General features: G+C 36.6%; 1 protein-coding gene across 2 annotated transcripts in view; it reads left to right on the top strand.

The window, feature by feature from the left end:
* PLXDC2 (plexin domain containing 2) overlaps positions 1 to 15810 on the top strand; it is a 249126-nt gene that overhangs the window by 197268 nt on the left and 36048 nt on the right. For both annotated transcript variants that reach the window (XM_038128625.1, XM_038128626.1), the window contains exon 9: positions 467 to 548. In XM_038128625.1, the coding sequence (XP_037984553.1) occupies positions 467 to 548 (82 nt within the window). The remainder of the gene's footprint in view (positions 1 to 466; positions 549 to 15810) is intronic.

Below are 15810 nucleotides of genomic sequence, written 5' to 3'. Positions count from 1 at the left end.
GGGTTTAAAATGCCAGCTGTACTACTGTAAAAAGAGTAGAAACCCCTATTTCTTCCCTTTTTTTAAATTCAGGTTTAGTTCTTGCACACTTTTCTGCCAGTGTCATTATCTGCTTATGTCTCAATGTTAGCAACACCAAAGAACAACCAGAGAAGAAAGAGATTTAAGGAAATACTTAATATTGAGCAAAAAGATAAAAATTTAGGAACAAAGCTGAATGAACAGATGTGGAAGTAGGAATACATTTACAAATGGAATACGAATGGAATACCACAGATGAAATGTACTTTTGTGTATGCAATTGTGCAAAGCATTGTAACATGCTGGATTCAGGGTCTTATTTAGACATGTTTGAACCTGTTGACTTCCTAAATATATATTATCAGAAGATATATTCTTCTTTTGTGTTTTTAATGTGAACCATACATAAGACTAGTGTAATAATTTATGTTTATCTACATCCCAGCTTGTCTCCAGTTTACCAGCTGTGGTCCCTGTGTCACTGCCCAGATTGGTTTCAACTGCAGCTGGTGCAGTAAACTCCAAAGGTAGAGAAAAAAATTCTTTTCTTTTTTTGTGTGTGTGGGTATGGAGCTGTGCTCAAAGGCTCTCCATTGCCTACAGGTTATACAGCATTAAAAGTTGTTACATTTGGGTTTATATATATGCATTCACATGAACAAAAATCTCAAGTGTGATCACTAGCAACACATCAATGTCACATTTCACTTCAACAATAAGGCAAGAATAGTCAAAACAATTGACTCAGGAGTTAAGCCCTTGTTCTTATTTCTTCAGTCATACTTAAAAATCCTTTTGAAGTAGAAAAAGAAGGAGATGTCGTAATAAAAATCATATTTTCTCCCTACATCATTGGCTTCATCAAAAATAATTTAACCCCATGGAGATGCAAGGTGTCAAAACTTTCTTTTTAGCAGCAGGGAGACCAACACATCCAAACAGTCAGAGTACTTTCCTTTTTAACCTGTCATTACACTTAGTGGGTGCATTGGGTCTCCTCAGGCTCTCAGTGACACATGGACCAGGACAGTCAAGTCCATGGCAGGAGTGATTTAGACTGTGGTGCAGCTGAAGCACAGCCAGCAAAATGGAAACTCCACAACTGCAGCTTTTCAAAATGTTTTTCACTCACTGACCTTCACTGACCATAATGATGAATTTCATGCCAGTTCTCTGAAGCAAAATGCAGTATCATAATGAACATTCATTGTTGCTGTCCTCTTCAGCTCTTGCGATTTGGTTTAGAAATACTTTGTATGAAACTGATGTATACTGAAACAAGAAAAGGTAATTAACATTCTAAAATAGTGCAATATTTTGACACCATAGTTGAAGAACTGATAAATAGCTGAAGAACATAGCACAGAATTAGAAAATTGGGGCAATTTTTATAATGTTTTCTTAAGTTGCAACTCCTGTAGTAAGTCACTTTAAAAGTAACTCTGTTCCCCATTTGTCTTGCAAAACCCTTTCTAAGGGAATTAGAGCTAAGACAAATCAAGTAATAGAAAACATACCAAATATATTGAGGATAATACAACTTCTAGAAAACTGTTCCAAGCAAGCATGAACAGTTCTTGGTTGCCTTAGCCAAATCCTTGCTTTCAGCATTGCTTCTCCTTCCATCAATAGATGCTTTAGCATCGAGTTTCTATTAGCTTTGGTTTGAGCAAGGCCTGTTGCTGTGCTGCCAGTGTTCTCATTTTTGTTTGGATAAACTCACTTATATTGTAAAATCCAGACCTCTTGCAAAGAACAGGTGCAGAAACCTTCAGATCCTTTTTGTTTCCCTCTAGTTTCCAAACACTTGAGTTTCCTGAGTTCTGAAATTGCTGAGAAATATGTTTTGCTCACTGGGACACAAATCCACTGTGGAGAAATGTTTTATTCTTCACCTTTAGCAGGAGCAGAACCAGCCATGTAGTCACACTGTGATTCTTTCTGCTCATTTAGGAGAATTTGTGGCTGTCCCCTCGCAACTGGCAAGGTGTAATTTACTGCTGAAAAATGCACAGTCTGAACACATCTATTTCTATTCAATTAAAGTTTGAATGAAGAAAAGCTTGCTTTTTGTTTTGCATGTGGAGATCAAAGATGAGCCTACTGTGAGGTAGTCCTGCACTGTTTCCCAAAAAACAGCTGTCTCCACTTTGCAGCATGGTTGTGCTTTTGAGAAGATGCAGCAGGTAGACTGAGTAGCTTTATTGCTATTAATTAGGCCATTACTGACAGTAGTGAGACTGTCACTTCATGCAGGCTGTCTTTGGGCATTGTTTGACCAACAGCAAAAGCAGGAACTGGAGAGGATTCCTTTGAAAAAGGATGGATACTGAAAGGGAAACTAAGAATATGCTTCTACATGGGAATTTCAGTAGTACTAAATAAGTCATACCATACAATTTTTATATGTCAGAATGAGCAATATTCATTCAGGTTTTAGAAAATGGAGAATTGTGTATAGAGTCATAAAATAGCTGAGAATGGAAAACCCAGACTAACCTCCCACTCAAAGTAGGGCCAGCTGTTAGATCAGCTGGTTTCTTCATGACTCTTTTCATCTAGGACTTGACCACAGAGGCTGTGGTTCAGTCCCCAGAACACCTAATACAGGATTTTACACCTAATCTATTAGCTTGATGTTTCCTCTGGAAACATGGCTTTGGTGGATGTCTGCTTCAGGCCTCATCTTCTTGGTCACTCATCTCCAGTTTCTGAAATGAGCAATTTCAACTATTTCATCTCTGTGGAGAAAGAGATCTGAAATAATAAATGGTTAAATATTTTGTGAAAAGAGGCAACTTGCATTCCAAAAATGTGAAAACTGAATATTTATTTGGTTACACTGCAGGATTATTGGGATGAGGAATCATTCTGTCCCAGCTTTGAAAATTTTCTACCAGTTCTGCATATTCATTCTTGACTTGTAGTCTGGTGCTTCTCTTCCTTTACCTTGTACTTTCTCTGCATGACTAATCATTTTCAAGGATAAAAAGTAAAAAAATCTTACTCCATTCTCAGTGGCAATGTCTGGTTCAAAGAGGAATGCTCAGAATCATTTGCTTCAGTACCACATTGTGGTTTTGTTCCCCTCAAAAATAAATTTGCTCTGTTAAAAAGTTCTTTTTGCATGTCATCAAGAAACATTTCCTCAACAGGAAAATCTGATAGCCTGGTTAAAAATCATAAAGGATGGAAAGCTGTTAATTCCTACCTCTCAGTCCTTCAGCTTTTTCTATATGTCACTGCTCTTCACTCACCAGTCTTGTAAATCAATGGAGACTTTTATCTCCTGTTATGATATACATTGCTCTGCTGCAGTAGGATAAAATCCGACTGAAAAACCAAGGGCAAAGAATTACATGAAGCACTAACTTAGACATTTCAGAAGTGCCTAAAGGACAAAGAAATTAATATTTACAATCCACTTTCAAATGTGTGCTCATAGGGTTTTTTGAAGTAGGAGGAATGCTTAGGAGCAATGCCTGATTAATGCTTCTCAGTTGCAAATCTGACTGGACACACACACTGATCCAAGAAATAAGGAGCCAAGACTGCCCCTTCTGTCTGTAGGCAAATCCCAGAGCGGGGAAGCCAATTAGCCTTTGTTGCAAAAGCCTGAAGAAGGCTTTGAACTGGCAGTGGTGGCTTTTCAATGTATCAATAATCTCCCGGCAGACGTAGCACTCAGATTTGTGCAGGTGGAGGATGCCTGTTAGCTTCTGAGGGCACTGATAGGTAGTGAGGCTCAGATATGCCTGGAACACACAGAGATGTTATTTCCATGGTGCCACAGTAGTACTGTGCTGCTCTAAAGTGAGATATTCTTGAGCAGACAGATTTCCATGTGGGTAACAAGCCTACACATATCCATTGGGAAACACAACCTTTTTTCTCAGGTACTTATTACTTCGTTTAGCCAGAGAAATGTGACTACCAGGAGCACTATCTTGCATTTAATTTCTTTCTTTGCATTAGATTTAATCCATATATTGAACCATTCACACAGCAAAGTACAGTTTTGGGGGGAAAAGGACCCCAAAACTTTATGTAACACCTTTAATTGCACAAGGAAAACTGACCAGTGTGACCATTGCAGAAAAACTTTACTCCCCCATGTGGGCAATCTGTGTTGGAATGAAACTAGCTTTATCCTACAACAGTGGGTTGTTTCCTACCTGTAATTTCAACCCAGCTGCTGTGCCAGCTCTGCAATGGTTGGAGAGGCAGGTTCATTTTGGATGTGACTGAGGGCCAAATCCTCTATTCCTGCACTCTCTACAAGCTTAAATCACCATTAGCTCTGTCATAGGGGGACATCAAACTATCAGTCTGAAATCCAGTATGATGTGTGTCACACAACTTTATCATGACTGAAGCAAAGGCACATCATTTTCCTTTGACTTCAGCAGATGGAGGATCCCCCTAGGAGGTAATTTCTGTTGGAACTATGTATATTTCATAACTGTTTTACAAGTAAAACTCTTCAAAAGGAGCTTAACTATAAATATGTAAGCTAAGATAGTATTCTAACTTTCTCCAACACAAGTATCCATGTCTATAAAATGCCTGAAACTCTTTAGCATCTGTCCCATGGAGGTCTCCAGTGGCTGAAACATGAATCATTTGCCCTTCATTATCTCTAATTTCCTGACATGTAAAAATTGGGAGAATTCATTAATGTTAGATTTGTTTATATCATCTTCTTATGCATCTGAAAATGTTTATGTACGCTAGGCACTTTGTATAGCCTGCACATTAGAGATGTCATTTTCTAGAAAAGTTTTTGAAAGTTTTAAGACCACTTTGATGTTATTTTATAGCTTCAGTTTGTAAAACTTTCTTGCATATACTGAAATAGTGAGTTCCCTTGAAAATATTTGAAGTTGATTGTCCAATAAATAAAGATTCCCTAGATATTGATGTTTTTATTTTGATAAACTTCAGGAAAGTCTCAGATTTGGGCAGTGAAATGAAACTGGTATTTCAGAGCACATTCTTGCAATCTGTGCATCCTAAAGACTTGGGCTATGAATGTCTCATACTTCACTTCATCAATACAGGATAAAAGCACCTCCCCAGTACCTGCAACGTCAGCCGGGTTTGGTGTGGTACCATTACCCCTACACTGAAGATAAGGGAGCTGGAGGGCTGTAGTACTAAGGGCAGGAGTTTAGATGTAAGTAAACAGTTTAGATGATAGCTTAATTCAGCTGTCACTGTTGGAAAATATATTCAAATTTTTAATCCTCAAAACTGTCTGCCTTGTGCCAAGGGTACCCAAAAGGCTAACACCTGGATCCACAAGGATGCTTTGCTTGCAGACTCACTTGGGTTTTCAAGGGAAGTTACCCAGAATAGGAGAGCAGTACTAAAAGCAACTTTTTACCAAATTCTGGACTTAAGTATCTAGGACCAAAAAATTACTAAGGCTCCAACACTTTGTATGAGGAAAACATTCTTCAGATGAGTCTAAGCAGGGCTGACCAGTGAAATGCCCCATGGGAGCCCCACGAAGCTTCTCTACTCAGTAAGGGTGACACTGCCTTGACACAACAGTCTGTCAGTGATCAGAGAACCCCCAGAGGCACAGGAGATAGATGAACACATGAACATTGGTCCTCTGAAAACAGGTCACCCCTGAAGAATGGCCCATTAATTGTGGAGGTATGTAAGCATGAGCACTTCCTTGCATATCTCCCGCTCAGACCAGCTCCACTACTCTCAGTCACTGGCTGCCTGGAGACTCAGGGTTAGCTCCTGCCACTGCTCTCCAGACCACCCTGCTGGGGACCTTCCTTAGTTTGAAAAGTGACATTTTGCACTCGTATCCTTAAGAGTCTATGTTTTCCAGAGTATGCTTTGAATAATGTGGTTTGAAATCATACCAGTTTATGGTTTTGATCCACAAAGTGCAAACCCCCTTTCTGAAAAGTGCCCTGAAAGAGGCTGTACAAATTCCAGGGCTGAGTACAGTGAGGAGGTAGGGCACTCCATGGACTTTAGGGAGTCATACTGCCCTTGTGTATATGCACAGCTCCCAAAGCTTCTTACACTCTTAAAGCAATTCTGAGGTAAAAAATATTGAAATAATCCCATTTGTGGTGCATTTTACTTCAGTGCTTAGTCCCATGTGCCAACAATAGCTCTAGTTGTGTAAATGAACAGGTTATAGCTGGGGTTTATGGAATGTGTTCTGAGCAAAGTGAAAAATCAGAAATGTGTCTGGGAATAGTAGCAATAATGTGATTTAAATCTTGATACTTCTAATCTTTTATTATGATAATCATTATTCCTATCTAAGCAGGTAATAAAGAAACAAGTTGTTTTGCATTCCATGCTGATTAGCTGGAAAGCAGGGAAGGAAGACTCTTTAGGCACCTGCATTTTTCAAGAAAACATGTTACAGTTGAAATATGAAGTGACAGTTTTCCATAGTGCCCTTATAGTAACTGAGATAAAAAAGAATTCCTATCACTTGTCTTCTGAACTTCTGGATAAGTTTGAAATGCCTTGTTGGTTCTTCTTCCTTTAGAAGGAAATTAGAAACATGTTTAGGTAATTTTCAAATGTGAGTTCATGTCTGGAAATTTTTCGTATCAGGAAGAAGAAAAGGATAATGTTTATTGTTTGTTGGTCTGTATATCCCAATTGGCAAGACCTGTTCTCATTTTAAGAAGTGTTGACTCAAATATTGTAGTATTTATAAGTAACAGTTTTATGTAACCTAAAATATTTATCAGCTGAGCAAAACACCTTCCCTACAGAATTTATAAAACCATAAACATAATTACTATGCTATCTGACTAGAGAAGCCTCTGGATTTATGAAAGCAAATAATTAAATCCAAATAAGAAACACATAGCTTATTGTTTGATATCTACATTTTCCTCAGCTTTTACACTACAACGAGGGTTGTAGATTCCACTGAAGAGCAGGGAAAGGCAAACCACATCCCTCAGCTTGGTATCACCTGCAAACCTGCTGAGGATGCCCTTGATCCCATTGTCTGTGCCTTTGATGAAGACATTAAGCAGCGCTGGTCCAGTACAGACACCTGAGGAATCTCTTGTACCAATCTCCATCAGGACATTGATCCTTTGACCACTACTTTATAGATGCTAACATCTCACCAGTTCCTCATCCACTACACCATCCAACCACCAAATCTGAATCCGTCCAGTTTAGAGAGGGGTGTTGTGAGGAGCTGTGGCAGAGGCCTCACAGAATTACAGATAGGCGACATCCACTGAGTTACCCTTCTCCACTGACATTAGCACTCCATCATAAAGCCTCAAGGTTGGTTAAAAATGCTCACTTTAAAATACCTCATTTTAACTATTTGAAGTTTTAAGAGTTATGGGTTTGGGGTTTTTCTGGGGTTTTTTTTTTGGTTGGTTGGTCGGTTGGTTTTTTTGATTGCTTTAGGAATATTTCATAGTTCATCTGCAAATTAAAAAATGGGAGGAAGATTGGCTGGTTTATACTCAGGTTTTTTTATCCAAACACTATTTAACTGGCAGTAGTGTGCTGTTATTATTAAATTGGTCACATTACCTTAGCCATTGAAATACAAACACCAAAAAAAGAAAAAAAAGGCATTTCTGTGGATTAAGTAAACCACCAGAGGGAGCATATATAATCCAATCAATGTAACAGTTTCATATACCAATTACAAGGAAAATCTCATTTTAGGTGCTTTTGAAGGGCTAGAGGTTTAATACATAGTGTATTCTGTTAAATACATTTCATTCTACCAATGTGTCTGACTTCATGAATTTGCTGATCATACCCCTGCTTCAGACAAAGCAAAAGAAATGTGCCCAGATTCTGGATGTTTGTATGCCACTACAGCTGGAGGGGTTTTCTGTGAAAATATAGCTGAGTACTAACACAGGTCTTAACAATCAGATTGTTGAATTAGGTCACATTTACCCTAAGATAAATGGAAAGTAATGTTTTTCTAACTTGCGTACAGTTTCTTTTACAATTATGAAGCAATCATATTGCAGACCTGAGGAAGTATGGCCCTTTGTCAGAGTTTGCTCTAAAATGCAACATATTTTTCTTTTATTTTAAAAGCTGTATTGAGACAGCAATTGGTCTTTCCAATCAAGTGCAACAAATGTATCAAGAATTAATGTGTAAATTTGTCAGCCCTGCTGCATTACTGATACGAACAATACAATAAGTAGATCTATACTTTATTGAGCAGAAAATTGCTCCACACCCAACTTCTTCAAATATTTTCCAAGGTGCTTGCTCTTAATTTGACGAGCTAATTTGCCCTCATGCGCTGCAAGAAACTGTTAGGAAATTAGCATTCAATAATTAAGAATTTTGTATGCATGGTAAGCCTGATGGGACTAAAGCAAGAAAAGACAGAGGCACAAAAGTGTTTAATGAACAAAGCATTTTCTCAAACCAGAATGAGCTCAGTGATTGTATTGTTTGATGAAAAAAGCTTCACAAGATTATAGTAATAGATATTCTCAAGTGGGATGACAGTTCTGTTTAGAAGAGAATGTTAACTTCAGTGACCCTGTAGGTACACTTAAAAATAATGGTAAATGGTAATGGTTCACTTAAAAAATGGTAATAATGATATACACCAGTAAAATGTACATAGCAGTACATTGGAAAGTACTGTTAAGGAACGTAGATGATCCTGAGCTCACAACATGTTTTTGTTAAAAGTTAGCCTGCAGCCGGAGGAATTTGCAATTCACTGAGAATCTCACATCGATAAATAGCAGATTACTTGCCTTTCTACTTTTTTTTGTAAATCGGTGGAATTTGATAGTAGCTGGAGTCAAATCATTAAGTCGAATCATTGTGGAATTTTCTGTAATTCCCTCCAGCACAAATTGTCTGGAATAATTCCCATGATTAATAGCAATAAACCTATAAAGCTCAGTCTCTGAGCAGAAACCCAGTGAACATGCCCTAGCTTTCAGGGGCTTCATACAAGTCAGTGCAAGACCAGACCATTCATTCGCCAAGCTTCTTTTCTCCCCACATTCTTCTGCAGTTACTCGCTGATGTTCTCAGCAGCTCCATAAAATTATCCTGGTCCTATCATTAATAGTTTTGTATCTAACCAAGTGAATTTGAATCTTGCTTTCACACAGGAAATAGCCAGTCTTCTTGCAGCTGCAGCATTAGTCACACATAAGTATACCTTGTTTTGTTTTCCTGAGTAACTCAGAACAGCATGAGGACAACAGTTATGCTCATAACTGATGTAGGTTTTCAAGAAGTTCAAGGCTAGGTCACAGAAGTTTAAATTATTTCTAGAAAAGGAGCAGAAGATTGCTACAATTCTCATTAGTATGAAATCCTAGTATTTCTGTTGAAGATTTTTAATCTAGATATAAAGACAGTTATCAATTTAAGACTATTAAAAATTAAGACTACACTTACACTAATAATATTCTATATACATGTTTCTTACACTATCGTTTGCTTTTCAAAATTTGAGATTGTTTTCACTAACTAGATGTTTACAATAACATCCTTTGCCAGAGTTGTTGCTGCGTCTTCTGAGGCTTAGAGACTCTGTTCATTATCCACTGTGCAGGTTTCTGTGATATTCAATTTTGCAACACAGCTTGGACAAGACATAGATATCACAGTTAATATGGAAAGTACCACTGCCTGGACTGTTCTAAGACCTTCCTGTAAAGTCTGTCTCATGTACTGTTTATTACCAAATATATGACATTCCTAAGGTGTTTTTAATAAATGCAGGAAGTAGTTATCAAAGATACAGAGGACAGTTAAGCACTTAAATCTCATTGAGAGGAGGGATAGAAGACATACACCTGTTATATATACCTTAGGTAATACTTAATTTTGCTGATTAATTTGGAAAGAAGATGACAACATTTATATTTCATTTCTATGTTTAAATTCACAAATGCACCTAAGACACCAAAATGACAAATAGGTGTAATATAACAACTAGAAAAATAGCTAGCAGTACAATTCTTTTATTTAGAAACTTCTGTTGCAATTCTTTTAAATACTAGTAATATTTTATTCTTTATTTATTGCATTAGAATGATAAGAGAAAGCCCATCTCAGTCTTTAATGAACCATTTATATCTAGAACTGCAATTTCTGTGCCAGTCATAAATCTTTCAAATCACAAGAGAGCTTAGTACAGACTTAATTCCTCATTGTTTGTTTATCCTGAGGGTGATAGCCATTCCAGTGGGTATTGCCACACTGTATTAGAGAGGCATTTACTCTGGGATTAAACTTTGGTTTTTTTCTGATAGAACTATGCTACATTCAGTCCCATTGCAGCCCAAAATTCTTTTCAGTTTGGTTTCCTTTTCGTCTGTTCATTTCTTACATTAATAGCTACATTTGAATTCAGAAAAATTCCTATTTGCAGAAAGGTGACACTCACCCTTGAAAGGGTTCCACAGATGCCTTATGATGTAATTTATACATATACTAGACTTTTGATTATACATATACTAGGCTTTTTGATTACTTTGACATTTTGATTTAAGAAACTTGACTCAGGCTTGTAGTCATCATTCTGTGTGTGATAGGCTGTCTCTCTCTCATGGGTTCTAAACAAAACTTTATAGACTTTCTAATTCCCAAATAAATGCCTCAAATGGTCATCTACCATAATTATTGGACTTTAATTGTATAGTACAAGGAATGCAAGGGACATTCAAATTCAAATTTCAAATAAAACAGATTTTTCTGATAATAAATTAAAATGCATAGCAACACTGTATGAAATAAATTGTAATACAAAGTGGTTAGTGTGATAATTTTTATAATAAGTGACATGTGAAATGTGAAATGTGACATACAGGTAGATGATGAATGATGAATACAGAACACAAATGAGAAAAATTAGCAAAAACTAGGTTTGTTACTTAAGACACATGGCTGCTTAAAAAATACTGAGAGCATTAGGCAAAAACTGTGCCTGCTTTACCTGCATTCAGAGAAAGAGCTTTAAGAAGGTTTTGACATCTTCAGGTATGAACCACTGCTGTATGAACCCATGTTCAAAGACAGAGGAATGCAGTCAGGGTCACAAATCTCTCATTGGTTGTCTCACTATAATGTATTGTACCGAAAAAACAATGAGATAATTTAACATCATGTCTACAGCATCATTTCTACTCTACTTAGGTTATCTTCTTGACACTCAGGCTGTTTCTTCCATTTCGTGTTGTGGGTGAAGTCACAAATTATATCTTTTTCACACCTCTGAAATTTACTACATTTTCCTTAACCTAACTAACATTAATTTGCAAGTGTTATCTTTATTTGCCAACTACTGATATTTTTACCCAATTCTCTCTCTGTTGACTATGATGTATAGTTCTTTATACTATTTTGTGCTAACTACTATTCCTGTGCTACTGGAAGAGTCATAAGTGAGCTGACCATCTTCCACTAATGGAAAGAGTGGATTCTAAAATAGCTCATGGTCAATTCTCTAACCATATATGACAGGATATATGCTTTGACTTTGAACATATTATAACTTCAATGTCCTAATATGAAAGTTAAAGGGAATAAAAACCAAACATAATTTGGTTCTTAGTTTCTCAAGAGCTCTTAGGCCCCACAACAGCAGTTTCTGAGCCAAATATATAAGTAAGCTCCTCCTGATGAAACTAACTAGTTATTCTAGTCCTAAATGACTTTTTAATCAAAAAAAAGATAGGATAGTACTCTAACAGTATGGTTCCATTATCCATCATTGCTCATTTTGCAATGCTTTTATGCATTGTTGTACATAGAGCTGTGCTGCTGCTATTTTGCACTATATTTTCTCTTCCAATGGTCTGAAATAAATCAACTGTACTGCTTACAACAGATGAACAAATTGGACATTTTTTTTCTGTCCCAAAAAAGATGTATTAGAAAATGCACAAGTTTGGCCAACCCAAGTTTTATGACTTTAGGAATTTTTTTTAATAGAAAAGGTCTATAAATGGATTAATAAAAATAATTATTGTGTAGTAGGTTCATTCTGTCTCTTAGACCCTCCCAGTAGAATAATTTAGTGAGGAACAAGGTACTATATTTCTTTCCTTTCATGTCTGAAATGAACTTAATTTGTAGTTCCAAATGCCTTCCTTGATTACCAGAGAAAGGTATGTTCCCAGAAATTACTTTCTGGGTAACTTTTATCCAATACTTGAATGTTCACAAGTCTATATTTCAAAAGCCTACCCATTGTAGCCTAAATTTTTTGGCCTAGATAAAATTTTCTAAACTGGTCCCCTTCTTTCCTTATTTCAAGTATTAAAAAAAAAAAAATAAATAAAAAGTTAAACAACAGAAACTGAGAACAAAGCATTTCAGGAATGTCAAAACTCAGGACACATCTGCGGAAACAGGCAGCCCAGATTATCACACCTGACTCTAGGACAACTTTTAGGATGAACGTTAATCTCCTTTTTTGGAAGCATTAGATTTTTTTCCTTTCATATAGGCATCCAACCCCCTGCATTACCATAGAGAAATCTATCTTCTACCAATTTTTTATGATCACTCTTAATTCCCTTTGTTCTCATTACAAGGGAAATAAATAAAACAAGGAAAAATAAGTTAATAAAATAACTCAAGTGGTTTTTAATGGAATCAACCAAGATTTTTTAATGAAAAGCTTTTGCACTTTATCAAATTTTCTTTTTCTCATGTTTCATTGAAATATAATGCAGAATGGTAGCCCCAGTCGCTTTTACAAGCATAGTTCATCTTGTCATACAAAGTATCTTTTTACATAGTATTGCAAATTAAACATAGCCTGGGAAGCTTCCTGGGCATTGTAAAACAATTGTATGTGTCCCTAAAACAGTTGAGATGTTTCCTGCTGTGATTTCAGTCCATGCCCAGGAGCACTGTCCAGAACAGTTCCCAGGCATGGTGCAGGAATTGGACTGTTCCAAATGTTATTCCCAGCTGGCTATTTATGTGCAGCCTCCTCCTTTTCAAGGTTGAGAGAGTTTGCTTCTTCAGGCATTGGCCATTGTGTGCCAGCAGTCTTCAGTGCCAAAGAACATTTCTGGGCATGTTTATTGTACTAGTATGGACAGAATGATCACAATTGCCTTAATTGCTTTCCAGAAGTGCTAACCTCTTATGGCTGTACTCAGTATAAACTGAGCATCATTGAGATCAGATTTGCCCTACAGCCTCCTAGATATCATTCTATAATGAAGTACTATGAATGAAAATTCTCATTTTTTAGCATATTTTAAATTTTACATATTACTAAACACTAATCATTTGTCAAAAGTTTTTATTTAAACAAATCTGAAATTCCTAAGTCTCTTCATAAATTTTGGATTATTTGGGATTAGGACCACCTCAAGCAAACTGCTCCATTTCCCAACATAGTCTTCAGATTTTTTATAGTATATATACTTCTCAATCTTTCCAGTCACATAAACTCAGGAATTCTCTAACATGTTCTTGTAGAAGATATTCCCAGTTTAGGGAAATAAATGAAATTTTATGAGTACTCTTCCTTAAATGTCATCTTTAGCTCCCCCTCTATTCAGATCTATTAACTCTTCCAATATCTGCATTATCATAATGTATTAATGAAATCACTGGATATCACAACATCAATATGTACCATTAATTAAGAAACTGAGAAGTCCCTGCTGTTCTATAATTCTTTTTTAATCTCTTTTGGTGACTGTTCCTGCTCAATGTTGACTTCAGAATTGGACTCACTTTTAGAATAAAAAATGAGACACAATTAAGATACTATTTTGGGAAACAAATAGCTTTCTGAACTTTAAGTTGCTTTGAACATAACCAGTTACAGGATGATTCATGTCCTTCCTTCTTTAGCTCTCTATCTGAGGAGTTCACTGAGTTTTAACAGAGGGTGTTTTTCTTTGCCCTAATTCACATACTTTTATAAGCACATAAGCATTGGATTACACAGAGTGAGTTTAGCCCTCTGTGCCTCCTTTGCCTGTCATAGCTCCTGCTTCCTTTAGTTCTTACTCTTTTCAGAGTTGTGAATGAGACACAGCAGGGGCAGTAACCCAGCACTAACTAAACCATTGCAATTCTTTTTCCAGCAGCTCAGATGCTGCTGCCCACCAGTACTGAACCATGGTGTACACTGTATGATTACTGGGGGTTCATGTGTGATAACAGACATGTGAACAGCCCTGTTTCATACTGTCTCCAGGCACCAGGTCATTTTTATCCTGTCACAAAGACTCTACTAGTTGTTAATGTTATCAGTGTGAGTTTTTTTTAAGGAGTAACATCCCAGTAAAGTACCTAAATTAAAACGAGCATGGGCAATGTGTGAATGAGATCTGTGCCTTAGTACACAGCACCTGAGACTTGATGTTTTTCAGTTTAATTCCCACTTCTACCATTCAAATGTCTGTGAGTACTATGGGAAGCACAGAAGCTGTGAAATAGTGCATGCTCATCTTGTTTTCAGAAAATCTGGGCTTAATTCTAGGTTCTGTTACAAATTCTGTGTTATCTCAGCTGATCCTTCCATGTCTCCTATGTTCTGTTTCCTTATCTCTAAAGGGGAAAAAGAAACATTTTCTCCAAAGGCAACTTTCATATTTTTATTTTAAAAATGAGACTAAATCAATGGATGTGCAACAATAACTGTAATTCTGAGATAGTGTCAGCTGCATATGCAAAGATAGAAAATAGTTCAGACAATCATGTTAGAAAGAAGAGCTAAATTGTGCTTTTTAGGATCACGAAACAGAATGTAAAGTACATCCAGTAGTACTTCAGAGCTGTTTGCATCAAACCCTGAGAAATTACTTGTGTGCCAACCATGCAGCAATGCCAACAGATCAGAATTCTCTGCTAACTTCTGTTGTTGTTAGCTCTTGATACCCACTTTGTGCAGGTACAAATGCACAAAGTCAAAGCAGTGGCAACTGCAATCTAGTAAGAGGGACTAATCTCAGTGTGGCTCCTTCCTAGAGAACACATTTGATATAAATTTCTGCTGATTCTGTTGGAAATGCCAGTACCCCATAATCTCATAAATTTGACTCTAGAGTCCTCCTCTTACACTATCTTTTTCCTTCTAACTGTTCAAAGCAGAGCCTTTAGCAAAAGCATATTTTTTATTCTTTATCTGCTTTTCAGCATGTTTCCTTTATTGTTGTAACTGACATTAAGTTTATAGAAAATATCCTCCTATTCTTCTTTAATCAGAACTCTGCCAAGTCTCACTTTAACCACAATTTGATCTTTTTCTTTCTACTGGAATTGAAAATAAAACTTACTTGTTTTATCCCACTTTTATTCTTCGCTTCTTTCAGCAGAAAGAATTCCCTATGGGAGTCTTTATTTTTTACTGCCTATTCAAATATTGTGTCAGAGTTACAAATATTGAGGCTTATGAATGTTCAGTCATTTTCTGTAAAATAACAGCTTGAGTTTCAACATATTTGCCTGCTATGTTTACTTGATATCTCAGGAGTATTTTACACAACATGTAGCTATATTTTTCCAAGCTTTCCGTCCCATAAAGTTGTGGAACCATTGTCAGGCTGAAGATTGACTGCTGAACTTTGTTGTCATTACCTGAATGTTTTAAATTTTGAGCAGTGCACAATTGTGGTGGAATTCAGTGTTGCATCAACTATTAATTATGTCTTTGTAACATTCAATTTTTTTATAAACATTAGAATCCTTGTATTCAGCTAGTCAGATATTTTACAAGAGCAAGATGGGAGCAAGTCCTCTTCTGACTAATCAAATATTCCTCCTATTCTGAAGTACAGTTTCATTAAG

The sequence above is a fragment of the Motacilla alba genome, chromosome 2 (assembly GCF_015832195.1).
Source record: "Motacilla alba alba isolate MOTALB_02 chromosome 2, Motacilla_alba_V1.0_pri, whole genome shotgun sequence".
In the NCBI taxonomy this organism is placed as follows: Eukaryota; Metazoa; Chordata; class Aves; order Passeriformes; family Motacillidae; genus Motacilla; species Motacilla alba.
Note: the sequence above shows the minus strand (reverse complement) of the source record. Positions and strands in the feature narration are given on the sequence as shown.